Genomic DNA, 15,156 nt, shown 5'->3' on the forward strand with positions numbered 1-15,156 from the left:
GTTTAGATGAGTTTAAGTGCAAGGCTTGAAAGAACAAAGAGGAACTTTCTTCTCAAGGGTTAGGAGAATCTTTTCCTAACTAACTCTTCAAAGGTGGATCTTTACCTACTCTGCCTCAAAGACTCAGAAAGGGGTAGCAGGAAAAGCATGTTCTGCCAAGTAGGATGGCTCACAAGCTCATTTAAGGAACAGAAATTCTTTACTCTCTGGTCAGTGAAACACCACTTCCTTCCCTCGAAAAAGGATGTGAAGCCGGCTCATTTGTCAGATATTTTGCAAAGCTGACCTTGCCAATGGCATTGGGACTTGAACTTGGAGACAGGAGATAAGAAGCCAAATATTAACACCTTGTGTAATCTGTTCCTTTCCCTTCTTATTAAATGCCAAGATTATGAAAAGCCCATGAAGATGGCACTGGAGAAAAATAATGTAGGGTACAAGGGAGGTCAATGGAATCTCTCATGCTAGAGGCTTTTAGCATCCAGGAATGGCTATGCCAGAGTATTTTCACAGTCCTTCCAAAAAGTGGAGATGGAGGGCACCTTTATAGGGGGAAAGCAGATCTCTCCCAGCCTAACTGTGGCCCACTAACACTAAAAGAGAGACTCAACAGCCCTGGATCAAACTATAGTTTGATAAGAGCTGGAGTCAAATTTCTCTCTTTTTTTTTTTTTTTCTTCTGAATCAGTGGTTCTCATCTTTGGCTACAGGAAGCTATTAAATAATACAGTTGCCTGGGATCCACCTTGCAAGATTCAGATGTGACATAGCTGTGATGAAGGTGCTGTGTTTTATCATGTAAAAGCTCCCCAGAGAGAATTTTAAGTAGGCATCGTCATAGAGATGCCCTTTTCAATCACCACCAAAACAGAGGTTTTTTGACCATTCCACAATCTTATCTTGTTCATAAAATAGAGGATAATCCTATGGAGTTGCCTACATAGAGATGTATCTATACAGTTGACAAAGTAACCATTCACTGGGGGTGGAGAAGGAGGAGGACAGACAGGGACAATTATGGAAGGAACCATATTAAAACTGTATCATTGGATTGCACTCAGGTGGGTAAATGCCCATTATTGGTCAAAATAAGCTGTCCAGGGAGTAACTTCAAGACTTACTGGCTGGAGCCATCACTCACTCTCACTCACACTCACACACACACACACATTCTATTTCAAATTATTTTGACACTTCTCTCTTCCTTAAAGTACACTCTTACAAAGAATGATCACACAGGCAGTGATTAGGAAACGGAACAATCTTCCCCAGTCTTTATGACTTAAGGTTACAAACCCCACCTACCTGGCATTCTCCATAAATCTAGAAGTAGTCATTCAGGGGGGAAAAAAAGAACTAAATAAAACATAAAAATAGATTAACTGAAATAAAAGGAGATGAAACATTGTGCCCTATGATTGACCCATGAAAACGCAAATAACTTCTACTTCTCATCTTTCAGAAAGTACTCTTAAGACCCAATTTGTGAGCATGCACTGTTTATTACAGTAGCCTCCAGCCACGTGTGGCCCTTGATCACTTGAAACGTGGCCAGGCTCATAGGTAGCAATAATATTTTGGGTACAGTAGGTTACATAAAATGTATTAATACAAAACTAATTTCACCAATTTTTTTATTTTTTATTTATTTATATTTTTTTTTACTTTTTTACGTGGTTATAGAACATTGAAAATTACCTGCGTGGCTCTCCTATCTCTACTGGACCACACTGCACTAGACCAGGCTTGCTTTTTGCTATTGCGGTCTTCTAAGCCTTGCCTGCCCCCTAGTGTCAGAATTCAGGCAGTACAGGCAAATCATTTTTCAAAACCATCTGTTCGTAGGTATTATTCATTTTAGCCTGCAAAGTAAGAAACAGTAGCTTACATGCACAGCTTTATTATTTGCAGTTTTCACCAATAATAAATTGCACTCGAGTCTTGCCAAAAAACTCCTGTAGTAGTAATTACCTTCCCCACTCAACTGGTACCTTGGAAAGGTTTCTCACAGAAAATTAGGGCTAAAATAGTCAATCCAATCAAAAGTATCCGCAGGGTTCCTATAAAATTTCAGCCATTATAGGGGCCAGAAACATGAGCCCAAACTTGGATGCAACAACTACTCTTCAGTTTATCCTAAGTTAAAAAGAACACAAGGCACCTGTAGGGGCCAAGACGGACCACTGTCCCATAAAGGTTATTTTGAGTTAAAAGCAATCAAGACTCAGCAGATTCAGGGAAGCTCTTTACCTTCCCTGACAACTGTCTAAAATGAGTTTTGATAGAAGACCTGCTTCAGGAAGACAGCTATCATCAGAGGTAACTACATTATGATATGAACTGGGTAAGGTGGACAGGGAGAAGAGCAAAGCCTGTTCCATGAAAGTCCTCCATGACCCAGTGCTCCTGAGGGGCCCAGGAAACATCTGTTTACTGAACATCTACTGTTTTGTTCTTCCTGAGGATTGCATTCCTTTTCTTTGAAGACCCAGACCGCTACCCCCTTCTCCTTTGTTCACAATCACATACATACCTCATTTTGCCCTATTGTCTTTGGAATTTCCATGTCTGTATGGCTTCCCCATACATAGCCTATTAAATTTGATTTTTTTTCCTCGTTTATCTGTCTCATGTCAGTTTAATTCTTAGTCCAAGTAGAAAGACCTTGAGGGGACAGGATATCCTTGCTCCCTGACACACCAAAGCACACAATCACAATTCAAATGTTCATCATCATTTATAATACAGAAAACAGGAAACCTAGGTTTCATAAATTTCAACAGTACAGATATCTATAAAATAGAATATATTCCAAAGGAGAAGGCAAGTTTCAATAAAGACAGCTAACATGTTCTTAGCACTTTCCAGACATGAATATAGGCACAGCTCAGAGATACTGCAGGTGCGTTTCCAGAGCACGGCAATAAAGTCAACATCACAATCAAGATAAGTGGATTTTGTTTTCCAGTGCATGTAAAAATCATGTGTACAATATACTGTTGTCTATTAAGCGTGAACTAATGTTATGTTGAAAAAACAATGTACATACTTTAATTTGAAAATATTTTATTACAAAAAATGCTAACCATCAGCTAAGCTTTCAGTGAGTCCTCATCACTGATCAATCGCAGATCCCATAACAAATACAGCCATGGGAAAGTTTGAAATATTTCGAGATTTACCAAAATGTGACACAGGGACACAAGGTGAGCCAATGCTATTGCAAAAAATGGAGCCGGTACACTCGCTTGACACAAGGTTGCCACGAGACTTCCATTAAAAAAAAAAAAATCCCAATCCTGAGAAGCGCAATAAAACAAAGTACAATCCAACAGGGTATGCCTGTGATGGACACCTACTTACAAACCTAACAGGACTCTTTCTATCTTTTATTGTCCCCACTACAGAACAAGAGACTGAGACCCTACCTGGCTTGATAGCCAGCCCAAGAACAAAAGGAGAACCAAGCACACGTGAAGCTCCTACAGCTCGTTGTGCCATAAATAAAATCCCCTGTATCTGACCCGGGCACCCTGCAAACTGTGACTGGCTAACTCATTAGCTGGCAAGTAGGGTGAAATCTCAGACCTGTCACAATTCTTATCATCCGCCCAGCTTCCAACACCTCCAGGTCACTCTGTCCCCAGCTTGCTGAAGCCTTATTTGTTAGACATTCCTTTTCTCCTTTCTTGGGGTTGAGCTGAAACTGATACCAGTCTTCATAAAGCAATGCTCTTCATTACAGTCCGCCTTTTAGAACAATGAAAAACAAGCCTTTTTGTCTTGTACACGATAAAGCTTCGACCTCTCCAGGCATTGATCTATCTCCCTGTACCTGCCCACAGCCCTCCACTGTTCTCAAAGATGAACGTTTCCAGACTCCCTCTCATTCTGGATGCCTCTAGACATATAAATAGCTACTATTTATGGAATGTTTACTATGCTAATCCATCTGCCTACTTTGTCTTATTCAGTCATTCCAATAATCTCATAAGGTAAACAGGGAGATCATTCCATTTTCACAGATGATGATGCAGGTTCAGAGAGGCTAAGTGGCCTGGACAACGTCACACAGCCAGATGTGCAGAATCGGGATCATATTTGACTCCAGAGTCCAAACACTTGGTCCCCTTTACTGCTTCATTCCCAGGTGTGTTCCATTTTTTTTCAGGTCCTACATACACCTGGACAGAGTATATACTACATAGGAGGTTTTACACCGAAACAGATTAAATAGTAGCTAAACAGCACAGCATTTGCTGCAATTTACACACCCCCAACCAGGTCATACTTAAAGCTCCCTTGGGGAAATAGAACCACTGAAATGAATTTGCAAACCAGCAGCACCCAAGTTCCTACCTCTCTGTTACATCCGGAGAGGAGCTCTGGTTCTGTCTACAAAGGGGAAATTATTAATTTTTTGGAGTGTCCAATTATTCCTATGACTAAATCTCAAGGGCGTGGGGTGCTTACTGTCCCAAACTCATCATGTCTACATCACATGAAACTTTTGCAAAGATCCCCACAGGATTAATTCCACAGGATTCTCAAGTTTCTGAAACTGCCAGCATCTTTCCACCGCATTGCGTTTGCTGCCCTCTTGCGGGGAAACGGTGCTACTTACAGCAAAAAAGAACAAAAGGACAAATAGCTAGCTCTTGAAAAAAAGAACAGAGTTTACTCTGGCTTCCTTTTTAAAAGAAACTGACCTATCCACTGATCCTTTCTCCTTTTCTATAGATTGAGGCTTCAAAAGTCCACGTGGTCTCACACTCATTTATTACCTCAAGTAGAGTTTTGAAAACAACACAGGTGGTCTTTTGTGTTTTCTAATTCCTTAAAAATACCACTTCTGGACTCTTGTGGAAGTTTACGAAAGCCATTTGCCTTAAAGAAATACTCCCCCGACCTATGCTATGAAAATTAGGTGGGGTTTTATTAGGTTTGGCTTTTCAATGCTTGAACTAAAAGGAAAACTTCAAGCCACACCTAGTACCTCATCTTTCAAAATTGGGGGTGAGTCCCACCTTCCTCCCCTTTATCTTAGAGAGCCCTTGTGAAATCTCTCCTTGTTGATACACAACCATCAACAAGCCACTCTCCTAATCCGAGCCATTAAAAGCATCCAATAAACGTCTAACTAGGGTTTCCCGGGACCACAGTTCCGTTAATTGGCCAGCACGAACCACAAAGCCCTTGGGAGAGTGACAAGAGCGCTTCTGGACACTGATGCACAGGCTTCTGCAGTTAACCCTCAGCAGCTTGCTCCTGCACTGGAGCTGCCTTGGGCACCTCCACAGTGGAGTAAAACCTGACCAGTTTCTCAGCATCTAGGTACAGACAGACTTCCCCACCCCCCATTGATTCTGACCCTGAGTTTTCCATCAACCACATGGCCATGCAAAGAGCACAGACACACACACACACACACACACGCACACACACACCCCACCCCACAATGGAATACAGAGCCTCGCTAGAATGGGAGGAACGCAGGAAAGGAGGGAAGGAAGGAGGAAAGGGATGGTCAAAGTGCTCCGGTGTACTCAATCTACAAAAAGCTTTGCCAATCATCAAATAAACAAACATAAGAGCCAACAGAAAAGTGGATAAAGAATGCAATAGCTCAAATAAAAATAAATAGTCCACCAGCACATTAAGAGACTCGTCAGTCAGAAGGAGATACAAGCCCATACAAATGACACATCTTCATTGCTAGATTGGCAAAAAATTAAAACTTGATAGCACCCAGAGTTAGTAAGTGTAAAGGGAAAGTGTAAAACTTCCACCACTATTACAGTTGGTGGAAGTATAAGTAAGTCCAAGAGTTCTGAAGAGCACTTTGGCACGATTAAAACGTGAATGCGCTGCATCTTAAGTTGCAATATACTCACCAAGGTTCCAGTTCTCCCAGGCTCCCTGTGCCCCTAGCTAGAGTGTTTCCCAGTTGCCCGTCAGTAAGACGTGCTTATGGGCTGGGCTCTAGCCAATGGCAGGCCAGTGCACGAGAGGCTGCCCGCGCTTCGGCCCGCTCATTAACTCCTCCCAGCTGAAGCCTCAGTGCTCATTTCCCTTCCAGCTGGCTGGAATGGAGGCCGCTCTAGGACAGCCTTGGAAGCCACAGGTTGAAAATGATAGTACTTCCATCCACCACGGGTTCCAAAAAGACTGCAGTACCGGAGGGTCGTCCAGCGGATATATTTACCCCCCACCTCCAGGACACATGAGCAAGAAGCAGACCTCCGGGGCACCTGGGTGGCTCAGTCGGTTAAGCATCTGCCTTCGGCTCAAGTCATGATCCTGGAGTCCTGGGATCGAGCCCCACGTAGGGCTCCCTGCTCAGCAGGGAGTCTGCTTCTCCTCCTGCCCCTCACCCCGCTCGTGTTCTCTCTCTCTCTCTCACTCTCTCTGTCTCTCTCTCTCAAATAAATAAAATCTTAAAAAAAGAAAGAAACAGACCTCCATTTGTTGAGCCATTATGTCTATTTGGTCTATTGGTTACAGCAATTACCCTACGCTCACTGATACACGTGCGTGCACTTTAATTCAAGATCTCGCTACTAGGAATTCACCTGAAGTCAGAACATACATATTTGTAGAAATATGGTAACAAGTCAAATGTCCACAAAAATTGGGAGTGATCAAATCATTTATGGCACCTCCATACCATAGATGACTATGCAGTGTTACAGAGAGTGATAGATCTGTAAGCGCTCAAATGAAAATATCTATAAACTCTATTGTTAAATGGGAAAAAAAATCAAAACAGAGGGCATAGTGATATGTAAGTGCATACACACATACTGGTATACACATTCTTTTTTTCTGGAAGGAGAGCTGTGATGATTAATTTTATATGTCAGCTTGACTGGGCCATGGGATGCCCAGGTGTCTGATTAAACATTATTTCCGAGTGTGTCTATAAAGGTGTTTCTGGAAATGATTAGCATTTAAATTGGTGGACGAGTGGAATAGATGACTCTCCCAATGTGGCTGAGCGTCATCCAATCCCCTGAGTATTTGAACGGCACAAAAAGGTGGGAGAAAGCTGACTTTGTTCTTTGCCTGACTGTTGGGCTGGGACATCCATCTTCTCGTGCCCTCACTGTTCCTGGTGCTCAGCTCTTCAGACCTGGACTAGAGCACACGTGGGCTCTCTGGTTCCCAGACCCTTAAACCACACCACTGACTTTCCCGGGTTGCCAGCTCACAGACCGCAGATCATGAGACTTCTCAGCCTACACAGCTGTGTGAGCCAATACTTCATAATAAATCTCTTTCTGTATCACAAATATCATACACATGCACTCGTGCACACGCACGATAAGAAAATGAGAGAACAGAGCCCCCTGCAGGGAGGAACCAGTCCTGACTCCTTCCGCGGTTGTTCAGACAAGGGGTGAAAAGAACGCAAATCCCGAAGATGAAAGCAGAAGGAATCCCCCCAAAGCCAAAGGACATGTGCTGAGAATCCAAATAAAATCAGCTAGAATTCTAGGGCTGAAAATTTCATTCCTTGAGCAGGAGTTGCCAAGGCTTTGCTCTGACTTCTCGGTGTCCTGATTGCTGTTGAGTCTGCTTATGTAGAAGATATTGTCTGTATTTCTTGTGTATATAATTCTAATCTAAACTTAGATTTATTCCTATGCTTGTGCCTTTTCTAAATTCAAAGAAATGAGGATTGCCACATGGATAAAAATTGAAGGTTCAGTCATGTCCTCTCTTTCCTTCTACTTTTAATCACTTTTCAACACAATCTCTCGAGCCAAGTTCCTGGAAGTCTGGAAATCTGCTCTTGATAACCTGCCCCACTGAAATGCTCTGCCTGCTTGCTACCCGGACTCTCAACCTCCACCCAAGAAAAGAGATATGAATTAAACAGATAAGACTAATGACTTCAAACTCTCTATCCTTGAGAACAAGCTCATCAAAAGATACACAGTGCAATGACCAACTAGCTGTAGGCACTTCACAGCAGCCAAATGGTATTGATTTTATGCTGATTCATTAAAATTTCAATTATTTTTCTCATTTTCTCTGAACTCTCACTTGAGGCGGGAAAAATGAGTCGTGAGAGATTTTTTAAAGTCATTGTAAGCCTCATATTATGTCTTCACCTTAAAATATCAGAATAACTGAGTGGAAAGCACAGCCTGCTACATGTCTGAGGGTAAGGATATCTGATAAAGTCCACCCATCAGTCCTGTGGGAGACAGAATTTACGACTGTGACATAGACCTGGTTGACGGTTCGAGATTCACTTTTTCACTAAGCAGTCACAGCAAGCCTGGCATTGCCACACTTGAAATTACTGAAGCAATGACAGTAAATTAATTATTTGGCAATGAGTCCACAAACAAATATGAACTTATCAGGAAAACACATTACACTGGGGAGTTTCCAAGTCTGTGTATCACTTTAAATGTAGGTGTAACAAGGAAAGGGGGGAGGGGTGGGCAGAAACACACATACATGCACCTGCACACGTAGATACTTAAGTGACTATTTTCATCTTTTTTTTTTAGAAAGAAGCCAAATATAGACAAGGGTCTCATGAGAAATTATGAGAATGATTCTCTAAAACTTTAGACACATTTTATTTTAGGCCCCATGTTACAGCTACCACTGCTTTTTTTCCTTTTCTTTCTTCTTTATGTTTTTAAATCATTCACCATCTTTTCTCCACATGTGTTAAAATGTCTTAGATTATCTGACAGTTTCACTCTAGCCCTGGAAGTGTTTAAGTTTACCAATAAAGATGTCCTGCCTTCAAAGGAAGTTACAGGAGTAATACATATGCAAAGAAAGTGCTGCTAGTTTTCCAGGATTCTTTGAGAAAAATCACTCTAAGAATGGAAATGCACTCAGGAAAGGAAAAGGAGAAAAAAACCCTGGAAAACATCTCAAAAAAAAAAAATGTCTAGGGGCGCCTGGGTGGCTCAGTCGTTAAGCGTCTGCCTTCGGCTCAGGTCATGATCCCAGGGTCCTGGGATCGAGCCCCGTATCGGGCTCCCCGCTCAGCGGAGAGCCTGCTTCTCCCTCTCCCACTCCCCCTGCTTGTGTTCCCTCTCTCTCTGTGTCTCTGTCAAAAAAATAAATAAAATCTTAAAAAAAAAATGTCTAGAAAACACTCTTAGCACCAAACCATTGAACTGCTTTGCTCTGATGTATCTCAGGCTTCCTCTGATTATTTACACACCATCAAACACTCTTGTCAATTACCTGTGTCTAAAATGTGGACTCTGACGTTTGAAAGGGTTTTATTAATTGATCTCCATGGTGCATAATGAGCTTAAAGGGCTTACCTGCGTGTCCCCGGAGGTGCTGGCTCGAGGCGGACATCAGCTTACAGCACACCATTAACACATAGGCCAGAAAGACCCAATGTGACAGCAACACTGACTTAGCATAGACTCTCATCCTGGAGAGAAAGCAGGACACAAGTCAGTGAGGACTCAGTGAGGTGAGGCTCTCCTGGGATTGAGCCCCATATGAGGCTCCCTGCTCAGCAGGGAGTCTGCTTCTCCCTCCCCCCTCCTCGTGATCTCTCTCTCTCAAGTAAATAAATAAAATCTTTAAAAAAAGGTGACAAGATTAACAAGTTTGGGAATCTAATGTATAGCATGGTGATTATAGCTAATAAATTGAAGAATAGTTGACATCTCCACTAATTAGACATTATAGGGAAATTAGATAGAACTAGATTAACTTCCGTTTGCTATTTTTTTTAATTAACTTTTTCAAGCAAAGTGGGACAGAGAGCTTGGCATTTGAAACTCCAGTGGTATTAGGTTCTGCCTGGCACATGCATCGTGGTGTCTATGATATAATTCACTACACTGGGTCAAAGGAACCCCCGTCGTATATATATGTGGATTCCTGTTTGCATCACTAGAGGCAAATCTCCTAAAGTTCTGGAAGGAAGGGTCTCAACCAGAGACGAGCAGCATCTCAGCCAGAACCCTGAGTCTGTGCTTGAGGGAAAGCACAGCCTTGGGGACCTAGCACCCAAATCATACTCCCGAGAACAGGTTCTACCCCCACCCTTCTCTTTTGGCCTCTTACGATTTAGTCAAATAGATCTTGTTGAAAGGTATCATACAGTTCATTGATGTGAGACTCATTGTGCTGTTGAAGCAGCCAGGGCAAGACAAGGTTCTAAGATCGTCTTTGAACAACTAAACGTTAAAGGAGACACAAAGTCTTGGCTTCTCTTTGCCCTTGGCCTTGGAAATCCTGAGCATTCCAGCTGACATGGGAACATCAGGTCTCTCTGCTTTAAAGGCCCTGCACGTGCTTTAATTTCTCAAAGCACCACCTTCCATCTCCCCCACTTCATCTTGTACACATGGGAGATAGACACCCTGGGAGCAGTTCAAAAAGTGGCAAAGAAAATACATGGGTCTACGTGAGCTTTGGTATGAGTACAGCTGCCCCTTGAATGACACATGTTTGAACTGTGCGAGTTCACTGACACATGGAGTTTCTCCATACATTGCAGTATTATAAATGTATTTTCTTTCTTATGATTTTTTTAAAGATTTATTTATTTGAGGGGGTGGGGCAGAGCGAGAGAGAGTCCCAAGCAGACCCTGTGTTGAGCAGGGAGCCGGACGCAGGGCTCGATCCCACAACCCTGCCATCATGACCTGAGCTGAAACCAAGAGTTGAACACTTAACCGACTGCACCACCCAGACATCCCTCTTATGATTTTTTTAAATAGCATTTTCTTTTCTCTAGCTTACTTTATTGTAAGAATACAGTAGGTAATACATATAATATATAAAATATATGTTAACTGACTATTTATGTTATTGGTAAGAGTTCCAGTCAACAGTACGCTCTGAGTGGTTACGTTTATGGGGAGTCAAGTGCCCCAACCCTCGTGTTGTTCAAGGATCAACTGCCATTAATTATATTGTCATTTCAGGGAACTGATTATTTATTTACTACTAATTAGGGAAAGCATTAGGGGCACCTGGGTGGCTCAGTCGTTAAGCGTCTGCCTTTGGCTCAGGTCATGATCCCAGGGTCCTGGGATCGAGCCCCACATCAGGCTCCCTGCTCCGTGGGAAGCCTGCTTCTCCCTCTCCCACTCCCCCTGCTTGTGTTCCCTCTCTCGCTGTGTCTCTCTCTGTCAAATAAATAAAATCTTTAAAAAAAAAAAAAAAAGATAATTAGGGAAAGCATGTAGTTTCAAAATTCTGTATTCACTAAATTTGTGGATGAAGTGCTCTGTCCCACCTGTAATGTTTTAAAATTCCAGTTGTTAACTCCAATATTAGTTATTGATCTCATTGTTATAAAGTTTCTTACCCAAATTTATATGTTGGCAATTAATTCAGTTTGTTTTATTTTTAAAACAGAGTGCAATACTCTGGTTTCTCTTCAGATCGCATAAATCTTTCGCCTTTTACTAAAACAGAGTGCAGGGGCGCCTGGGTGGCTCAGTCGGTTAAGCGTCTGCCTTCGGCTCCAGTCATGATCCCAGGGTCCTGGGATCGAGCCCCACATCAGGCTCCCTGCTCAGCGGGGAGTCTGCTTCTCCCTTTCCCTCTGCCCCTGCCTCTGCTCTCTTTGTCTCTCTCTCTCAAATAAATAAAATCTTTAAAAAAAAAAATTAAAAAAAAAAAACAGAGTGCAAAATAGACCAAGTAAAACACATCTGCAGGCTGGATAAGGCACCTTGGCTTCCAGTTTGCAGCAATCAGCGGCCCCAAAAGGGAGAATTTTAAGGAATCAGATAAATGGGGTACTAATTTCTATTTTGACGTAACAAATAAACTGCCAAACTCAGAAGTTAAAACAATATGGACATGGTTTCCATAGTTTCTCATAGTTTCCTTAAGTCAGAGTCTGGCACATTCTAGCCAGGTCCTCTGCTCAGGGACTCACAGGACTGAAATAAAAATGTCATCTGGGTGTGTCCTCATCTGGAGGTTCAACTGGGGAAATAATGACTTCTAACCACCTACATGCTGTTGACAAAATCCATTTCCATAGGCCCATATAATTGAGGTCCCTGTGTTCTTGCTATCAGCCAGGACCTGCTCTCAGCTCTGAGATGTGGCATCCTGAACTTGGCCAAATATGTGGACCCTCTTCAGGCTGCTTCAGTCCAAATCTCCTCTATCAGGAAAAGTGTAGTCCTTTGCTATGGCTCACCAAGTCAAGTCAGTCCTATCCAGGATAATCTACCTTCTGATTAATTCAACATCAATTTATTTGAGACCATAATACAATGACAAAATCCCTTCATCTTTGTCATATAACCATAACTTAACCACAGGAGTGAACCCCATCATATTCACAAACCTGCCCACAGTCAAGGGAAGGAAATAACCCAGATCGTACACACAGAAGGGTACAAATCTTAGGAGCCATCTTAGAACTCTGTCTACCAAAAATGGGCAAATAATCCTAATCACAAAAATTTATCCATATACGTGGTTTACAAAGGTCCAACTAGGTATTCAATCTAACTGATTTAAGTGATTAATCACACAAGTTAATCTCAAGATTTATATCACTGAAAATGGACTCTGATGAAAACATTACCCAAAGGGAATGTGCTCTCCCTCACTGTCCTTTCCTTCAGCTGTCACTCCCCAGTGCTGCCAAATTGACCTGCAGACCAGCATCTTCCCTGCCCAGTCCGGGTATACACCATCCATTCTCTGAGATGTGAGCAACGTTGCTGAGAACCTCGAGTACACGTTGCTCTCTCTCCTTGTTAATAAACCTATCAGACTCAGTCTGGTTCTGAAACCCACCTTCTTGTTCTTAATCCAATTTCCAGATGCCCAGATCCCTATTGGCTTCTTAATTCTTTACCCTCCACTGAGTATCATTAAATACTTTTCTTCTGCTTAGTGGGTTGGCTCCCCTGCCTCTAACCATAAAGTCCCACCCAATTTAGTCTCCAAATTCAGACTAAGTCTTTCAGGTGATCTATAATCTCTCCTACCTAATGTACCACTGAAATTCAGTTTCCATCTGTTTATCAGTCCCTATATCACCTAAACTTGTCTGGAAGGGTTTTAACAAATTGGAGAGTATATTTGATATGATCTGAGTCCCAAGGTTGGGAATTGGTGAGCAGGAGGTTAATCAAGGGGTAGTCCAGGGATATCACCTACGGAAGGGGAAGGCAAGGGAGGGAAGAAGGCAGGACAGAAGGAGGAAAAGGCCTCAGATAACCCAGTGGAGAGTTCCAAAGCTGAAATGCCCCTTCTCAGTGGTCCCAAGCTGGGGTGAGGGGCCAAGGCTTTATACTTCCATGTTGACCCATCACTGGATATGAGCTGCCCTTAAAAAGATGGGTAATTTTAGGCAAGGGACTCTTTGAATTGAGAATAATTCAAAGAAGTTGTAGGCCATCTTCTTCAGTTGGGTGTGTCCTCATTCCTAAAGGGGGGAATAAGCCTTCATTCCAAAAGGGGGCTCTGGACAGTGAGGGAATAAATCCTTCTGCATCATAGTGTCTACTACTATCCATCTTCAAATAGAAGATGGCGTATGCAATATGCATAATTTACTTTCTGAGGCCGTGGACTCATCCTCAAGAGAAGACCCATCCTGAGGTATAAAAGGCCATGCCATGCCCATTAAAATGTCATAGGAAGAGGTTTCATATAGGAAGCCCATCCCCTCCTGGGCCTGTTTTGCCCTCGGATCCATTCTTTTCCCTTCCCCTAGGTCACTCTCATTGGCTGCATTTTCCAGGCCCCTGAATCAGCTAGATTTAACCAATAGGAGACAGTAGCTAGAGCCTGGAGGGTGGAAGAAAAAGGATAGGGGTATTCCTTCCCACCTTCTCCGTCTTGGGCAGGATCTATGGAGTGGCCATCTCTCCTGCATGGTGCCAGTTCCTGCCAGAAGACCCACTCTGGTTCCAGCTCTCACTGAGGGTCCCTTCCCCTAGGTGCCGGCAAACGCTACTTCCTTCATCTGTCCGACCAGCCCTGGGGACGGTGGTAGCTTCCTCTCATTCCTTATCTCTGGGCTGCCTCTATGTCTTCTGCTTGACTTCTCTGACTCTCCCTTTACATACGTTCCCTGAATTCAATTCCTTATGTCCCACATTATCAGAATGGTCTGTTTTCCTGGTTGGATCCCAACAACAAACCCCAAATCTGAAGTCTCAAGGACAGCCATTCCAACCTGAGGAGTTGATCCCTGATCCATCTTCGTACATAGACAATTCTATGTACCAGGTTCCTGGGTGAAGCTTCCACTGCCTAGGGCAGGTATTTACTTTACAATAGCTATCACTGTCTGGAGAAATGCCAGGGGACGAGTGGACAGCTATTCAGCAATCATTCTTTATTGTGGCCAATAATCCAGACCCCCAAAGGACTTCTGACCTACCACATCTACCATAATACTTCAACGTCAATTGCTTCCCCCTTGAACATTTTGTTCAAACGTAAAACAAAATTGGTTTATCTTTAAATCTCACCTTTCACCCTACCAAATAGTCAAAACGCTGCTTTACAAATGGAAATGATTTCCAAAATGAGAACTAAAACTTGAAAAACTAAGATTCCCAAAATACTCAAAATTTCAATGTAAAAAGACACCTTTTATAAAGGATCATCAACTCTAGGATTCTCCATTTTGCTAAATTCTCAATGCTTCATGAAGAAACCATCTCTAGGTGTCTCTTAAAATCATTTTACCTTGGTGACTTCATAAGATTTGGTTCCAGTCAAGCACAATTATTTCAGGATGGATTTCAAAGCAACTCCAAATTCCCATTTGTAGCGAGGGCCAACAATTTCTGCAGTTCCAAAAAATTATCTTAGCTTGGAAAAACCTATTTAAGAAACAACAAGGACAGGAAGTCATTAGCATGTTAATGTTGAAATCAAACAGATTTCCAGTAGCAGAATAATGGGTTTTTTTTACCATGAAACCTGCAGTTTCAGGACAGTGGTAGGCAACCAGATGCATCCACATTTGTAAGGAGTCCTAATATAAGAGGGAGAAAAGCCACAGAATCCAGTACTCATTAACTCATCACAGATTAGTTAACAGAATACAATTTTAAAGTAGAACTTATCTCAGCAGCAAAGACATTCCAAACTTGATAGAGGATCCCCAACCTTCATGATGCAAAATTTCATTCTCCCCATGTCATTAACAATGGGATG

The 15,156-nt window shown here is 42.5% G+C and overlaps 1 protein-coding gene across 2 annotated transcripts in view; it reads right to left on the reverse strand.

Annotated features, from left to right (window-relative positions):
- The window catches only part of TAFA4 (TAFA chemokine like family member 4), a 182,940-nt gene that overhangs the window by 114,663 nt on the left and 53,121 nt on the right, over positions 1–15,156 (reverse strand). The window contains exons 4-6 of one of the 2 annotated variants that reach the window (XM_032411726.1): positions 14,912–14,974; positions 14,683–14,819; positions 9,306–9,421 (exon numbers count right to left, since the gene is read on the reverse strand). In XM_032411726.1, coding sequence (XP_032267617.1) covers positions 9,306–9,421; positions 14,683–14,696 — 130 coding nt within the window. In that variant the 5' untranslated portion in view covers positions 14,697–14,819; positions 14,912–14,974. The remainder of the gene's footprint in view (positions 1–9,305; positions 9,422–14,682; positions 14,820–14,911; positions 14,975–15,156) is intronic. The other variant, XM_032411725.1, reaches the window with a different exon arrangement.

This window comes from Phoca vitulina, unplaced genomic scaffold, assembly GCF_004348235.1.
Source record: "Phoca vitulina isolate PV1807 unplaced genomic scaffold, GSC_HSeal_1.0 scaffold13, whole genome shotgun sequence".
NCBI lineage: Eukaryota > Metazoa > Chordata > Mammalia > Carnivora > Phocidae > Phoca > Phoca vitulina.